The 15,783-nt window shown below is 46.1% G+C and overlaps 1 protein-coding gene across 7 annotated transcripts in view; it reads right to left on the minus strand.

The window, feature by feature from the left end:
- The window catches only part of LOC137433971 (AN1-type zinc finger protein 6), a 47,463-nt gene extending 32,015 nt beyond the window's left edge, over positions 1-15,448 (minus strand). Inside the window, exons 1-5 of one of the 7 annotated variants that reach the window (XM_068126510.2) lie at positions 15,430-15,448; positions 13,905-13,970; positions 6,563-6,746; positions 988-1,165; positions 669-772 (exon numbers count right to left, since the gene is read on the minus strand). In XM_068126510.2, the coding sequence (XP_067982611.1) occupies positions 669-772; positions 988-1,165; positions 6,563-6,713 (433 nt within the window). In that variant the 5' untranslated portion in view covers positions 6,714-6,746; positions 13,905-13,970; positions 15,430-15,448. The other 6 variants (XM_068126509.2, XM_068126506.2, XM_068126507.2 and 3 more) reach the window with 6 other exon arrangements.
- Positions 15,449-15,783: the final 335 nt, after the last annotated feature.

Here is a 15,783-nt window from a genome sequence, read left to right on the forward strand (position 1 = left end):
GGAAACCTAGCGGAGCTGATTTTATTCTGAAATAATCAGAATCACTACAATTTAACACAGGTGGAGGTCAATTAACTTGGTGTGTGATTTTGAAGGTGATTGGTTACACCTGAGCTAATTTACAATTGTTATTATAAAAGGGGTGGACACTTATCAAAAAAAGATATTCTAGTTTTGTATTTTAATAAATTTTCTGAAATTTGTAGAATTTGTTTTTCACTTGGAAGTTGTGGGTTACGATGTGTAAATTAAGGTGGAAAAAGTCTGATTTAATGCATTTTAATTCCAGTCTACAAGGCAACAAAAGGTGAAAATTTTGAAAGGGGGTATAGACTTTCTAGATGCACTGTAGATATATTTGAGAATAGACTTGTAAAAAAGTCGATAAGAGTATGTTTACCATCATTTAAAACGAGATGCAATTGATGGGTACAGTCTTGTTCAGCACAAAAGCATTTTGCACTGACAAAGGGCTCATCCACACTATATATATATATATTATATATATATATATATATATATATATAAAATTTGGATCAGAGTATCCGAAGCTCAGTTTTCAGATGAGAATGCCATAATTTTCTGCATTTTCATGCATTTAAAAAAAGTGAATTGCAAACAATTTGAGAAATTGGCAAATGCATTAACCAAAACAATGACAATCCCACCTGTCCGCTCTGTTGTATCTGCAACATCCGCCTCCTCGGTGTTCGGATCGAGGCTCATAGCAACCAAACGAGATGTCATTGGAGAGGGCTGGCTTGTTATGGGGCTGCAGTGTTGGGATGGGTACTTGAATAAGTATTATTCGTCCATATACCATTGACATATGCAATTCACACTGTGCACTACATATCCTAATCACATATCCTAACTCACTTTTAGCAGGAAAGGTTTTTTCGATGAAAAAAATAATAATAATCAAAACAACAATGCAAGATTAGGAATAACTTCTAAGCCATTAACACCAATTCAAAAAGGTCACACCTGGCTGTTGAACTTGGAGAACTGAGTTCTGGAAGTGACGAATCCTGCGTGGGAGCTGGAGCCGGTTCAGGACGAGGAGGAGTTACAGGAGGACTAAGAACAGGAGATACAGCCTGCTGTGCAGCCACCTCAACCCCTGTCATTGCAACCGATGTTCCTCCAGCTCCCGGTGAAACAGCTTCCAAAATGAACAAAAATAAAGGAAATCAACTCCTTCAAACTTTAGCATGCATGATGTCCCATTTCATATCGTCTAAGAGAAAACCATGCGTTATCCATAGCTTTCCGTCGTCACTCCTGGAGGAAGACTTGCACGTCTAAATATCATATTGTTACGGTTGTGGAAAACAGACCCCTGGGGGAGTTGCATCCAACAAGCAGGGAACCCTGAGTTAGTCATTTCATTAGGACATGTGCTTACATAGGCCCCTTACCTTTGTACAGGGGACGGGGAAAATGTGTTGTGGGGGTATAGCTGGCTTTTTCCCTTTGTGCGATTCCCCAACTTCCATCCAGCTTTCCATCCATCCTTCAAATCCAATCCATCTCCAATCACTCAGCATTTTACTTTGAAACCTCTATGTCCCATGCTTCCCTCAAAAAACCCTCCCTTTTCGTTCAACATCCATCCAAATACTTCACCCTTTCACCTCCGAGTCGCTGTTCCCTGTACCTCCCGAACATCCTTCGAACCCCGTACAGGCTAACAAGTCCTTCATCATACAGAATGCAATCAATTCCAAAGTCCCATCCAATTCTCTTCTCCTTTCTTCCTTCCCTTCATTTTTCCCATTTAAACACACAAGACAACACTTCTCACACACGCACAGTCCAGAATCACGCTCGCAGCACTAAAGAAAAGAGAGTATTGTGGCGGCATAGCCACCAGACTCGCCTTCCAGAGCACAGATTGTTAGCCGCCAGTCTAGGGACAGCTGGCTGCTGGTCCGTGGAAGGAAAGCTACTAGTCCGCAGAGCAATTCCAGAAAAACAAAAATTACTCCACTCAACCGCTTGCGATGTCCGACAAATCTATACATAATGTAGCCAGTGTATATATGTATCATCTACTCCAGGGGAGATGCAGGAATTTTTGAAAGGGTTGGGGGGGGGGGGGGGGGGGGAGGTGGATCCAGAAATAAAGTGAACTGGGTGCATACTCTCCTAGACGCTGCGAGCGTGAAGCCTTCAAGGCATGGGATCTGGCCCCACTCAATGGGCCTAGAAGCTTTTGGATTTTAGGTGCTCTCAGGTACAGCCTGAGCATCTGCTGACCACATTGGCTACATGTTGGGAGGGGTGGGGGGAGCTTTGTTTTGATTGCAAAATACATAATTTTTCATTTCATTATTAATTTTGATGTGATTGAGATGGAACCTGTAGCTTTGTCAACTTAAAGTGACATCATACTCAACAACTCTTTTGTAATTCGCTCCGAAACAAAATATGTTTATTGTGGTAATTAAATCGTAGCATCTGAATTTGTTCAGGAATTCCAAGAATGGATTGTTCATGAATATTCAAGAGTACTAGAACTAATGTAGCATTCGGAAACAGTTCCTCTTCATACCGTGTATGTTTGTGAATATATGGGGAGCGGTTCTACCTACACTTTAAAATAAAAAAAAATAAAAAATTTATGTTGAAGGCTCCAAGCACGGACTATATAGTCCTCACCGAGGACAGGCCTTTCCATGTATATACTGTCGGAACTAGCTATTCGCAGTGCTGCTATTCGCAGAATACGTGTATTCGCAGTTGATAAAATGGGACCTGCTTCTCTATTCGCAAAAAAACGTCCCACAAATTCGCCGTTTTATTTGCTGAGGTGATCTGCAATATCACGGGGTTTTTTTCCCCCCTATTCGCAGCCCTATTTCCCCCATGTTCCGCGAAATCGCGGTTTTTCAGGGGGCGCAAAAAAAAAATTCACGAGCCACTATCTTGACACATTTATAAAACCCATTTTTCACCAGTCATGCATAAAGCAGCTGAACGTACGCAAAAAAACTTCTACGAGCCGCAAGCATGACCCGGTTATACTATACTGTACCTTACATTAACTGCTGTGTGATTTGCATTTTCATGGCTTTCGCGGGCGCAAATTTTAGCCGCACTATAAGCGAGCTTCATGGGATATCCCACCAGATGTGTAAACAAGTCAACTCCGCGAATTATAGAATGCTTCATTAAATCGATTTTTTAAATTAGCAGATAGGCTCAATACGGCATCATCCGATAACATCCCCCACAAACAATGGGCAGAGTAGTTCCCGCAACTACTCGCAATCCTACATATATAGACTGTCCTCGATTTCAATCATTGTTCTTGTCCCGTTGCTTCGACCTGTGTTTTTGACTCTCACTCTGCTCATCGTTCAATCATGGCTCCCAAGCGCAAGACCAGTGCCAGAGATGCGTCGACTACCAAGAGGCAGAAGAAAGTGATGTGCCTGAGCCAGAAAGTGGAGCTGCTCGACCGGCTTTCGAGAGGAGAGAATGCGACCTCTGTTGGCAGGCATTACGGCATCAACGAATCCACCATTCGCTATATACGAAAGAAGGAGAAGGCGATTCATGAGAAACTTTCAGCGAGCGCTCTATCGAGTACGAAGGTGGTGACCCATGTCCAGAATGTCCACAATTAAAGGATGGAGAAGACTCTAAGAATATGGAGTGAGGACAATACGCAGACGAAGGACTTCATGATGAAAACCATGAATGCTGAACCGTTCCCTAAACCCGCTCATTGAGGACGAGTTGGGCGCCATTCCAAAGGTTTCCGAGGAGGAGGAGGTGGGCAGTGATGAGGAAGAGGTACCGAGGTCCAACCACACCAACCGTTACCTCACCAATCGAAGTCCAATCGTTACATCACCTGGGTGAGTTGATGCAGGACATGTGGGTGATTGTCGGCAGGGTGCAAGACGCAGACCCAGTCCTGGAGAGGTACCTCAAGTTCAAGAGGGGCTTGGATGATGTGCTGCTCCCATACAAATAGCTGCATCGAAATGTTGGGCCATGTGTCAGGCAGCTCCCCATTACCCATTTCTTCAGCCCTGCTCCCTCCACTTCAAGACCACCAGCACGCTCTCCTGCCTTCCTCTCAGCGTCCTCACCTTCTCCTACCTCCCCTGGCTCTCCCTTAGTGCGCAATTTTGCTGCACCATCATTTGGGTCGCCCTCAAACTTCAAGGAATTCATTGGATTTCAATTCATCATCACCACCACCACCACCACCACCACCACCACCATTTGAAAGTTGCGGGTGTTTGTAAAATAAAAATTATAAACGGTACATGATGGTGTTGTGTTTTTTTTTAACTTTCACGGTATGGTATGGTTAAGCTGGTTAAGCACTTTTAATAAACTGTAAGCACGTTCCTTCAATAAATTGGAAATGGTACCTGGTGTTGTCGTTTTTTTTTGGTAAGCATTTTGTATGAAATTGTAATTATGTGCATTTGCGGTCGAAAACATTTTAAACTTTTTAAAAATTCCTCTATAAATCAGGAACCGCCGGGAACCTATAACGTATCCCCCTTTTCCCCATGGAAAGAATGACGCGGCATATATTCACGGGATTTTCATCGACCTTCGTGGGTTTTGTCTCGCCATTTCCGGGACTTTCATTGACCTTCGTGGATTATCGTCAACATTCTTGGAATTTGCCTCACCATTCGCGGTCTGTTCCTCTCTATTCCCGGTTTCGCGTGACTCGGGAACCTATTCCCCTTGTTTCCATTGAAACAATGCCCTGCTATTCGCGGATTTTCTAGGAACGTATCCCCCACGAACAATAGGGTGTATATATATATATTTATATGTATATATATACATATATATATTTTTAAACACACTAGCAAAGAACCTGCTCCAAGCCTCCGACCAAGCCTAAGGTTTGATCTGTTTTTAGGTGTCCTGACGGCAAATGGTGGGGCAATGTAAAAGGCAGTGATTTTATTTTTTGTTTTTAACCACCAATGAAGACAAGTTTTCAAGTCATTCCATCAGGCACTTCATGTGTACTCGGAGGGTGGCATCAGAGGCAGCTAAACTTGGCAATTTCCAAAGGCAGCTAAAACCAAGCATTTTTTTTTAAACCCCAAATATTACTGCAAAAAGTTATTAGAGAAACGAGAAACGCCACTAGGTACCTGCGCTATGCACGGGTGGGAGCTCTAGGTCTCAAAATAAATGTTTTGAGAAATTTAATGAAAACTCCCACCAATTTTAGGACATGTGCAGGGACCCCAAAATATGCACACCCATGAATGAGTTTGAGAGAGACAGAGAGAGGCTGAGAGAGAGAGGCTGAGAGAAAGACTGAGAGAAAGACTGAGAGACAGACACAGAGAGCCAGAGACAGAGAAGCTTCCTACGGGTAAAGCTAAAAATCATAATTATAGAGAAATTTATGAAACCTTCCACCCACATTAGCATGGTGAAAATCTATATTCTCGAGGAAGTCACGGAGGAAACTTTCAAAATCACTTCCGCTATGTCGCCATGGAACCTGCCATGTCGGGAGTGCTCGGCAGGCGGGGGCCAATGAATGAGTAAGAGGCAAGGCCCGAGAGCGGCCAGCACTACGAGACCCAAGCCTACCACAGCTCCACATTGACTCACACAATCTTTCCTCTCTATATCTAAAACCTCCTAATAATCTACTTTGGATGCACAAAGAAAGAGCATCATTGATTGAAATAGCTGTCAACAATTAACCTCAGTCTCAGGTGGAAGAGGACTGATTTGTACATCACACTTTCACCAAGCTTACATCGCCAACGTTACACCTCTTCCGCCATTGCATCAACACACCACTGTACTCCCTTCCTTCCCCACCTCCCACTTGGGACTGACGCAGGCCCGCCTGTTTGTGTAGAGTGAGTCAGGAGGCGAAACCACACTCCGTTCTTCCTATATCTTCTTGCCCTTTCTTTCTGCTTTCCTGGATGATCGATGGTGCACCTGTCTGATGTTTTGTCAAAAAGTAAGTTTGTGTAAGGGGCTTACATGCTAATTACTTTCCTTTTGTAAATACATGCTTATGCTTATTTCTCTTTCTGCTACTTGCTTTACATTTGGTAAACAGTTTCAAGCATACTTGGTTGTCCTTATCCTTCATTGGTTCAGCATAGCGTGTAAGGAATAAATAGAAAGGACGTTATAGCCCAGTAATCTGCTCGAGTAGAATGGCTGACTCGCACTCAGTTTCGCTCGGCTTGAGATCGCGGTTTGATCAACTTGAGATCGATCAACTGTGGAGTTGAGATCGCGGTTTCCCAGTTAGAATAATTAAATCATAGAGGTAAGGTGAATGAGGGCCAGATGACCCTGCTGGATTTAATTGCCTCAACCTGGGTCCACGGTTGCTTAGCAACCCATTGGGCCGCGGAGTTATCCGTGGTTGCGGCTTCAGTGTCAGATGTCGAGTGGTGGACCCGAGAACCCCTTCCTGCTCACTCCAAAGCCCATAACAATATTGTCATCAATACAAGTTGTGGTCTCAATGAGGCCACAAAATGCGTTAAAGCTGGGTAAGAAACAAGCACAATTGCAAAGCTGCACAAACCTGTGGGACTCTGTCTGTCGCTCGCATTCTGTCGTTGCAAATGCTCCTTGTAGCAAACTGAGCACATGCCATCAGTTCGGGGATTGCCGTAAAACCCGCATCCCATGGTACAGAGCATGGGCCCCTGTGAGCGGTTGGCCTCTTGAGCCATCTCGCTTTAAACGTATAAAACAGTAGAAAGGACCTAAAAAAAAGTGTCAGGGATGGAGGGAGAGCAAATGTAAGCACAAAAGATAATGGGAAAATGCACATCAAACATGAGGGTCCAAAATACATCAAAGTCAGAGGGGCATCTTTAAATTACAACCTCTCGGCAAAAAAGAGCAAGCAGGGCACACATCTGGGAGGAGGGCAAAAGAAAATAAAAAGAATAATAATAAAGGCAAAGAGATGGATCAAATGTTCCTGGGGAATGAGTAAATAAAGGGGAAGTTGTGGACAGGAAAATGCAGGGGCACATGCACATAACACTCACAGACAAGGAGAAATCTGGGGAGCGCTCGAGCATGATATCCAGGGACAGGGGAAATTGGGGAATGCAGGTATACGATACTTGGAAACTGGGAATTGAGGAAGCATGCACAGACCGACACCAGACGACCACTAGAAAAGAGCCGCACACGCCACACGGAAATGGGGAGAAATTGGGGGAGTGCACTTATGTGCCACTCGAGCACAAATAAATTGGGGGAAGCACACACCACACGGGGATACAGAGTACGTAAGGGAGCACATACACAGTCAGAGAGAAAGTGGGGGAGCACATGAGTGCATAATCCAGGGATAGGGAGAAATTGGATCAAAGCACACGCATGTCATTCTGCTCTGGTTTGAACCTCCGCTTAAAAATGAGCGAAATGAAACATTTTTGAAAATTTCAAATTATTCTCACTTGGATATCAACATCAACACAATGCATATAAAGTCGTTTGAACGTTCTATATACGTAAGGGTAAAGGGTGGCCCCATTTATCTATCCACAATTTTGAACCCCGATAATTATATTGCTGAGAAACAAAATCAAACAGATTTCTTTTTACAGGATATTAACACATTTCAAGTTTTTATGATACAAATTTTACACAAATCGACCAGGTCAACGCAACTCAACCAGCGAACATTCACGACCTGAAAGATCGGATTCAAGCAGCTTTTGGAAAAATGAGAGTTGGAATGCAACAAAAACTGGTTTTGGAATATCGTGAAAGGTTGCACACATTGCTTAAAAATGATGGAAATCATGTCGAAATTCACAACTAATTTCCTGTACATCTGATTTCAATAAAATTCGTTTCTTAAAAACTTGAAAAATGCATCAATATCATGTTTTAAAAAAAGAAGATTTTGTTTCTTTACAATAAAATTATGGACAAAATTGTGTAGACAAATGGGCCAACCGGTACAAGATGATGATTTGTAATATCAGATACCACCGGGTGGCACTATGGGATACATATTTACATATAGAGAATTGGGGTCTTCCCCCTGCCTTGAACGCCCTCCCCCAAGCATGCTACCCAGACGGAAACCAGACTTGGAGTACCCTTAGGCAACATGTAACATTTGCTTGGATTTGAATCAAGTCTTTTACTTTTTGAAGCATACATAAGCAAATAAATATCACACTAAAATACGCAATTTGGTGTCTGTCTCCGTTTGTCTGTCCGTCTGTCTGTCTGTCCAAAGATTTTTGACCGTGATACATTAGGTCTTTATTTATCCAATCTCAACCAATCTTGTTAGGGAGCCTATGGGTCAAACGACAGAGGTTGTAGCAATTTAACTTCACCCCAAGAGGGTTTTCACCGCAGAGGGGGTTGTGTGTTGAGGCGTATATCTGCATTAAGATAGCTTTATCGTGGCGTTTTTTCAAGGAACTTATAATAACAAATGTAACAACAACACTAAATATAGCTCTCCACAAGAAACTTGGTTGGTAAATCCACAAGAAACTTTGACTTGGTGAATGAATACACCCCCGATGTTCTTAATGCCCGATCCTAGATCTACTGTAATCTATATGCCACAGAAAGGAATGAACCTTCCTGCCGCTGCCATAGAGAACAGGTGTACTCATATACAATTTCACTTTTATAGAACTATACACCCACTCCCTGTGGGAGCAGCAGGAAGGGTCATGTTATTATCCTGTCTGGGATATATTGATTGCAGTAGATCTAGGATCGGGGCCGTTGGTCTGTGTTGGACATGATAAGCATATATAATGCCTCAAAAGCATGTCGGATTTCCTCCCTTTTAGTTTCGTGTTAAACAGCAGTAGCGACTGTTTTAAAAGGTTCATCATAAGGTTTGTGGTATATATTATTTTTTACTTCTAGTCAGGATGCCACCAAGAAACGGCATAATAAGCCATTTATACACGTCAACAGCGTTTGTCAAAGGAGGATATTTACTATTAATATTGTTTTGTAATACTATTAATGAATGAATGAATGATCGTTTTAAGGCCATTTCCCCCCCTAGAGCAGGGGTTAGCCTTGCGGGCCCCATGACAATCATGGTTCCCTGTTTGAGGCAATGTTTTTATGGCCGGATGCCCTTCCTGACGCCAACCCTTGGTCACGCTCTTCGATGCGCAGGGACACAGTGTACCTATTCTAAAATCGGGGTACTCACCGTGATCATTCATCCCAGCAAGCTGGTACTCAATTTGCCGACCCCAGAAGGATGACAGGCTGAGTCAACCCCCCTGGCGTTAATTCAGCGATCGATCGGGATTCGAACCCAGGATCCTAGGATCCCAAGCAGGCACCCTAACCGCTAAGCCAACACCAGACCATTAATATTATGCTATTATCATTAATGTTGTTATTAGGCTTCCAGTGAGGTTCCCACTGTAAGCCTATTGTACTGTTAAGGATTATTATGCTCACACATTTTGTGAACATGATTCCGAGAAAGCCGTTATAGCTCGCTCTCATTATAGACACCAATGTAACTTAGTGCATCATGAATCTCGTCTTACATCGGCTGCCATTGCCTATGATGTCATAAACCTTAAACAACTCCTCCAGAACCGATGAACGGATCAACGCAAATTGTTACAAATATGATCGCCGAGCCAAGGGGATAAAAGTTTGCCAAAAGGTACGTCATCGATCACGTGGTTTGGCGGCCATATTGGTTTTAAGGAAAAGCTTTAAACATCCTTTTCTCCAGAATTGCTGAGCGGATCAATACAAAATTGCATATGTATGATCAACTCCCCATGAGGAAACATGTTTCTAAACAATGACATCATCAGTCACATGGTATGACGGCCATCTTGGATTTAAGGAAAAAAATTGAAAATCTATCTCCAGAACCGCTTAACCGATCAAAACCAAAACATAGATATGATCGACTACCCATGAGGAAAATTTCTTGAAGATGATGACGGCATCAGTCATGTGGTATTGCGGCCATTTTGCCTGGAAGCCCATCACTGCTCGCAGTTCTAATTACTTTTGTTAATATAATCTGCCTTGGAAAAACGCCATAAGCCATCTTAACACGGATATACACCTTAACACGGATTTTGCTGAGGTGGCAAGCTCCCTTTGGTAGGAGGGCAAATGAAGCTGCGACAACCTCCACTGTGTGACCTACAACCTCCACTGTGTGACCTACAACCTCCACTGTGTGACCTACAACGCTCTTTCACCTACCTCATTCTCATCCACCCTCTCTGAAAAAATGTCCACTTCTCCCTTCATTGACCTCCACACCCCTTCCGACCTCACTGACTACTACAACCACACTCTCTCCTCCTGCCTTGACCAGCTTGCGCCTGTAAAAACCAAAACAGTTTCTTTCACCCATTCTGCTCCCTGGTTTACCCCTGAACTCCACCTGATGAAAACTCGTGCTCGCCAACTTGAAAGACTCCGCAATAAAACGGGTCTCACAGTTCACTCCCAAGCCTACAAGGACCACATACAACACTACAAAGATGCCCTCTCCCGCGCCCGCTCTGCCTACTACTCTCAAATTATCCACTCTGGCTCCGGAAACCCAAAAGCACTCTTCTCGACAATAAACAAACTCCTCCGCCCCCTGAACACCACCACCCAGTCATTCACAGTAGACAACTGCATCTCCTTCCTCTCTTTCTTCCAACGCAAAATTGACAACATCTACAACAGCTTGACCACCGCCGCACCCGCTCCCCCTCCAACCACCTGCCCCCCCTTGTCCTGCCATCCCCTGTCTCGGTTCTCCCCAATCTCTCCTACTGACCTCTCTGAACTCCTCATAGGAATGAAAACTGCCACCTGCACTCTTGACCCCATCCCCTCCAGCTTTGTCAAAGCCTCCCTCCCTGCTCTCTCTCCACTTATCATTGCAACAATAAACTCCTCCCTGTCTACAGGCATCGTCCCACCTTCCCTCAAAATTGCTGCTGTTACCCCCATTCTAAAAAAACCTGGTCTAAACCCTGACACCCTAAACAACTTCAGACCCATCTCCAACCTACCCTTTCTGTCAAAAGTTTTGGAACGCGCTGTAGCCACTCAACTCAAACATCATCTCTCTGCCAATAACTTGTATGAAACATTCCAATCCGGATTCCGCTCCAACCACAGTACTGAAACTGCTCTCCTCAAAATCACCAACGACCTTCTCCTCTCCTCTGACGCTGGCAACCTCAACATTCTCGTCCTCCTCGACCTCAGCGCTGCCTTTGACACCATCGATCACACTATCCTCCTCACCCGACTTGAATCCACCTTTAACGTCACCGGCACTGCCCTCTCTTGGATTAAATCATACCTCTCTGACAGATGCCAGTTCATCTCCATCAATAACTGCAAATCCCCCACTGCTCCCCTCCCCCAAGGTGTCCCCCAAGGTTCAGTTCTTGGCCCCCTCCTCTTCATCCTTTACCTGTCCCCGCTCGGTCACTTAATCCGCCGTCATGGTCTCCAATTCCACTGCTTCGCCGATGACATCCAGCTTTTCATCTCCACCAAGTCCGTCTCCACCGACACCCACTCTATCCTGACAAACTGCATCACTGAAATAAAATCCTGGCTTCAAATCAACTTCCTCAAGCTTAACTGTGATAAATCTGAAATAATCATCATTGGCCCAAAAACGCTCACAAAATCCACCCATAACTTTGCCCTCAACATCGACGGTATCCCAGTATCCACCTCCCCTCACATCCGGAATCTTGGCGTCATCTTTGACCAAACCCTTTCCTTCGACAAATACACTAAACAGATCACAAAGTCAGCCTTCTTTCACCTGAAAAACATTGCCCGTCTCCGCTCATCCCTCTCCTCCACGGCTGCAGAAACCCTCATCCACGCCTTCATCACCTCCCGTCTGGACTACTGCAATAGCCTCCTCTATGGTTCACCCTCAAAAATCACCAATAAACTCCAATACATTCAGAACTCCGCTGCCCGTCTACTCACTCATTCCCGGACCCGTGACCACATCACCCCCGTCCTTTACAAGCTTCACTGGCTCCCCATCCCCCAGAGAATCCAGTACAAAATCCTCCTCTTGACATACAAAGCCCTCCATAACCTGGCCCCATCCTACCTGGCTGACCTCCTCTCCAGACACACTCCCACCCGCAACCTCCGCTCTGCTGGTACCAACCTCCTGACCCCCTCCATCCGGACCAAATTCAGATCCTGGGGGGACAGGGCCTTCTCCATCGCTGCTCCCACCCTCTGGAACTCACTACCTCACACCATCAGAGACTCCTCCTCACTCACCACATTCAAAACATCACTAAAGACCCACCTGTTCAACGCTGCATTCAACATTCAACCCACAGCATTTAACCCCTGACTATCTCTTCTCCTTCTCCCTCCTTTTGCTTTAAATATTTCCCTATTGATTCTTGTCTTGTCTTTTTGATTCTTGTCTTATATATATGCCGTATATCGCTGCTGTTTGTTTTCTTGATTCTTGTCTTTTTGCAATTGTTGTTTTCATGTATTGTTATGCATTATGTTTTCCACTCTGTCAAAGCGCCTTTGGGCTTCTGGAAAAGCGCTATACAAAATAAATGAATTATTATTATTATTATTACAACCTCCACTGTGTGACCTACAACCTCCACTGTGACCTACAACCTCCAGTGTGACCTACAACCTCCAGTGTGACCTACAACCTCCACTGTGACCTACAACCTCCACTGTGACCAACAACCTCCACTGTGACCAACAACCTCCAGTGACCTACAACCTCCACTGTGTGACCTACAACCTCCACTGTGTGACCTACAACCTCCACTGTGTGACCTACAACCTCCACTGTGTGACCTACAACCTCCACTGTGTGACCTACAACCTCCACTGTGTGACCTACAACCTCCACTGTGTGACCTACAACCTCCACTGTGTGACCTACAACCTCCACTGTGTGACCTACAACCTCCACTGTGTGACCTACAACCTCCACTGTGTGACCTACAACCTCCACTGTGTGACCTACAACCTCCACTGTGTGACCTACAACCTCCACTGTGTGACCTACAACCTCCACTGTGTGACCTACAACCTCCACTGTGTGACCTACAACCTCCACTGTGACCTACAACCTCCACTGTGTGACCTACAACCACCACTGTGTGACCTACAACCACCACTGTGTGACCTACAACCACCACTGTGTGACCTACAACCTCCACTGTGTGACCTACAACCTCCACTGTGTGACCTACAACCTCCACTGTGTGACCTACAACCTCCACTGTGTGACCTACAACCTCCACTGTGTGACCTACAACCTCCACTGTGTGACCTACAACCACCACTGTGTGACCTACAACCACCACTGTGTGACCTACAACCACCACTGTGTGACCTACAACCACCACTGTGTGACCTACAACCACCAGTGTGACCTACAACCACCACTGTGTGACCTACAACCACCACTGTGTGACCTACAACCACCAGTGTGACCTACAACCACCACTGTGTGACCTACAACCACCACTGTGTGACCCTTCGTCCTCCGGGCAAGTTTGGTTGAGATTGGATAAATAACGACCGGATGTATCGCGGTCAGACAGACAGACACCAGATTGTGTATTTGAGTACGAGAGATCGGTGCCAAGAATAAATTAATTTACATTAAAATATATATAATTCACACCTAAAAAAAAACAATTCCATTCTGCAGTAAACATGATGTAACACACAAAGAAGGATAGACAACAAGTTTTCTGTCGAGTCGGCCCACCTGAAGGGCTCGATACTGTGAAACTCTTGGAAGTGTGGAAGGAGAGTTAAGAACACAACACGAGAGACAAGCAGCGACAGAACAAAGTCGCGACGAAGGTGACAGGTGTCACCGAGTAAGGTGACAAACTCACCGAGTAATCCTGGGGATGCCCCCCAGGTAGTGGCCTTGTAAAGTGCGTCCACCGATGGGAAAACACCTGGTGGGGCAGCGAACACACACGTGAGTCAGCAAAAGTTGGAAGGGCAAAGCGACGGCCGCGTGTGCCGGAGTCAAAGGTCACGGTGGCCTCACAAACACCTGGTCGGGTGACGAGTTACACCGGCGCGCACGGGAATCCCCGGGTTCGGGCTCCGCGAACCCGACGCGCCTCGTCGGTACAAGGAAGCACGGGGGGCTCTGCCCGATTACGCACACGCGTACGGAACACGTACGGACGGACGGACAGGGCGAAGCGCCACTCCCTCGGATCCCGCCCGCGTCGCCCTCGAACTTATGACCGATACGAGAACTCGAAAAACAGGTCCGAGGTCGGAACAACCGGTGACGAAGCGTCCGTCCCGTGACGCGGAGCTCACGTGCCAACGCGAGACCAAATTAAACCGGTAACAGGTGCGGCCGGGCGGATGACGACCCAACTGCCACCCACCACCACCACCACCACCGACCCACGTTACCGGTTAACCAGCTTGCTACCCCGATAAACCCCCTCCCTCCACGAATATATGAACCCCGAACACATTCGCATGGCGAAACGTCCTTACATAGACAACACGGCTCCAAGGAAAAAGTGACCGACAAAGACCGAGGAGCCTCACGCTGGCGTGCCGCTTCACGTGTACCGTCACGTGACTGCGGACGGACAGCCATAGGGCGCAAAATGCGACGAAAAAGCCGTCGGAGAGACAAATACCACAAAACGAGGACGAACGCACACCGACGAGAAAGACATTGCGACGACAACAAAGAAGAGGTTGCGAAGCGATTTAAAGGAAACACAAAACACCCAGAGGATGTCATGAAGGCCAAAGACGCCATGGAAGACAAATACCGAGGTAAACAAAGACCCCGAGTCATCGACGCGGCCGGGGCCTAGTGCAGGCCGCAGCAGGCACTCCCGAGGGGTTATCTCGTCCACCTATTTTTACCCCGGGGTTTTGCTCCCCCTCGGACCAATTTCGCGTCACGAGGTCCTCTTCGAGCCGCTCCGACGGAGTCCTCGCCAGGTCGGCCTTTCACGACCAAACGGAGCCGCGGGATTGCGGAGATCGGGACCAGGCCGCGGCGAGGCCAGCACGTCGCCACGGGATATTTATTTATTCATTTAGCGTTAGCTATTCCTTCCGCTGTCCAATGAGATATTTACATTAAAGAGCCCAACGAATACACCTAGATGTATAATTATTGCACAAACGTCGATATCAACTGATCGCCCCCATGAACGATCCGCCATTGACCGAGGGGGGGAGGGGGGTCTCCATTGGCATTAACGATTAAGCTTGTGCGGCGCTCGCCAGGCGGCTTAAGCGCTCCTAAGGAACGACTGGCTTGGCAAGCGACGGCGACCTCAATGGTAATGGGACACCCCGAAAACACGGCCCAAACCTGCTCATGAACTGGAACCCCGACACACAAGTGCTCTATGACGCCGACAATACCTCTATGACGTGTGATGACATCGACAGGTGCGGTTGCCATAGGAATGTCGGGATTTTCCTTCGAGCAGAATGTGAGAATTTTTTCGTTGTGAATGTGAGAAATTGGAGATTTTGAAACTACAGCTTCCGCGTGTCACATCGACATTTCACAAACGATGAACGAAGTGATTACTGGGGGCGGTGTCCAAACCAAATAAGAAAGTGGGCGGTGTCCAAACCAAATCAAAAAGTGGGCGGTGTCTGGTGGGAGGGCCAGAGTACTTGAGGTTGGTCGAGATGCATTCAAAGTACACCGGCCCCATGCCAAGCAAATAAATAACACATCCTCCGGCGAGCGACATTTGGCACCAGGTG

This window comes from Myxine glutinosa, chromosome 10 (genome assembly GCF_964187855.1).
Source record: "Myxine glutinosa chromosome 10, kmMyxGlut1.1, whole genome shotgun sequence".
NCBI classification, from domain to species: Eukaryota; Metazoa; Chordata; class Myxini; order Myxiniformes; family Myxinidae; genus Myxine; species Myxine glutinosa.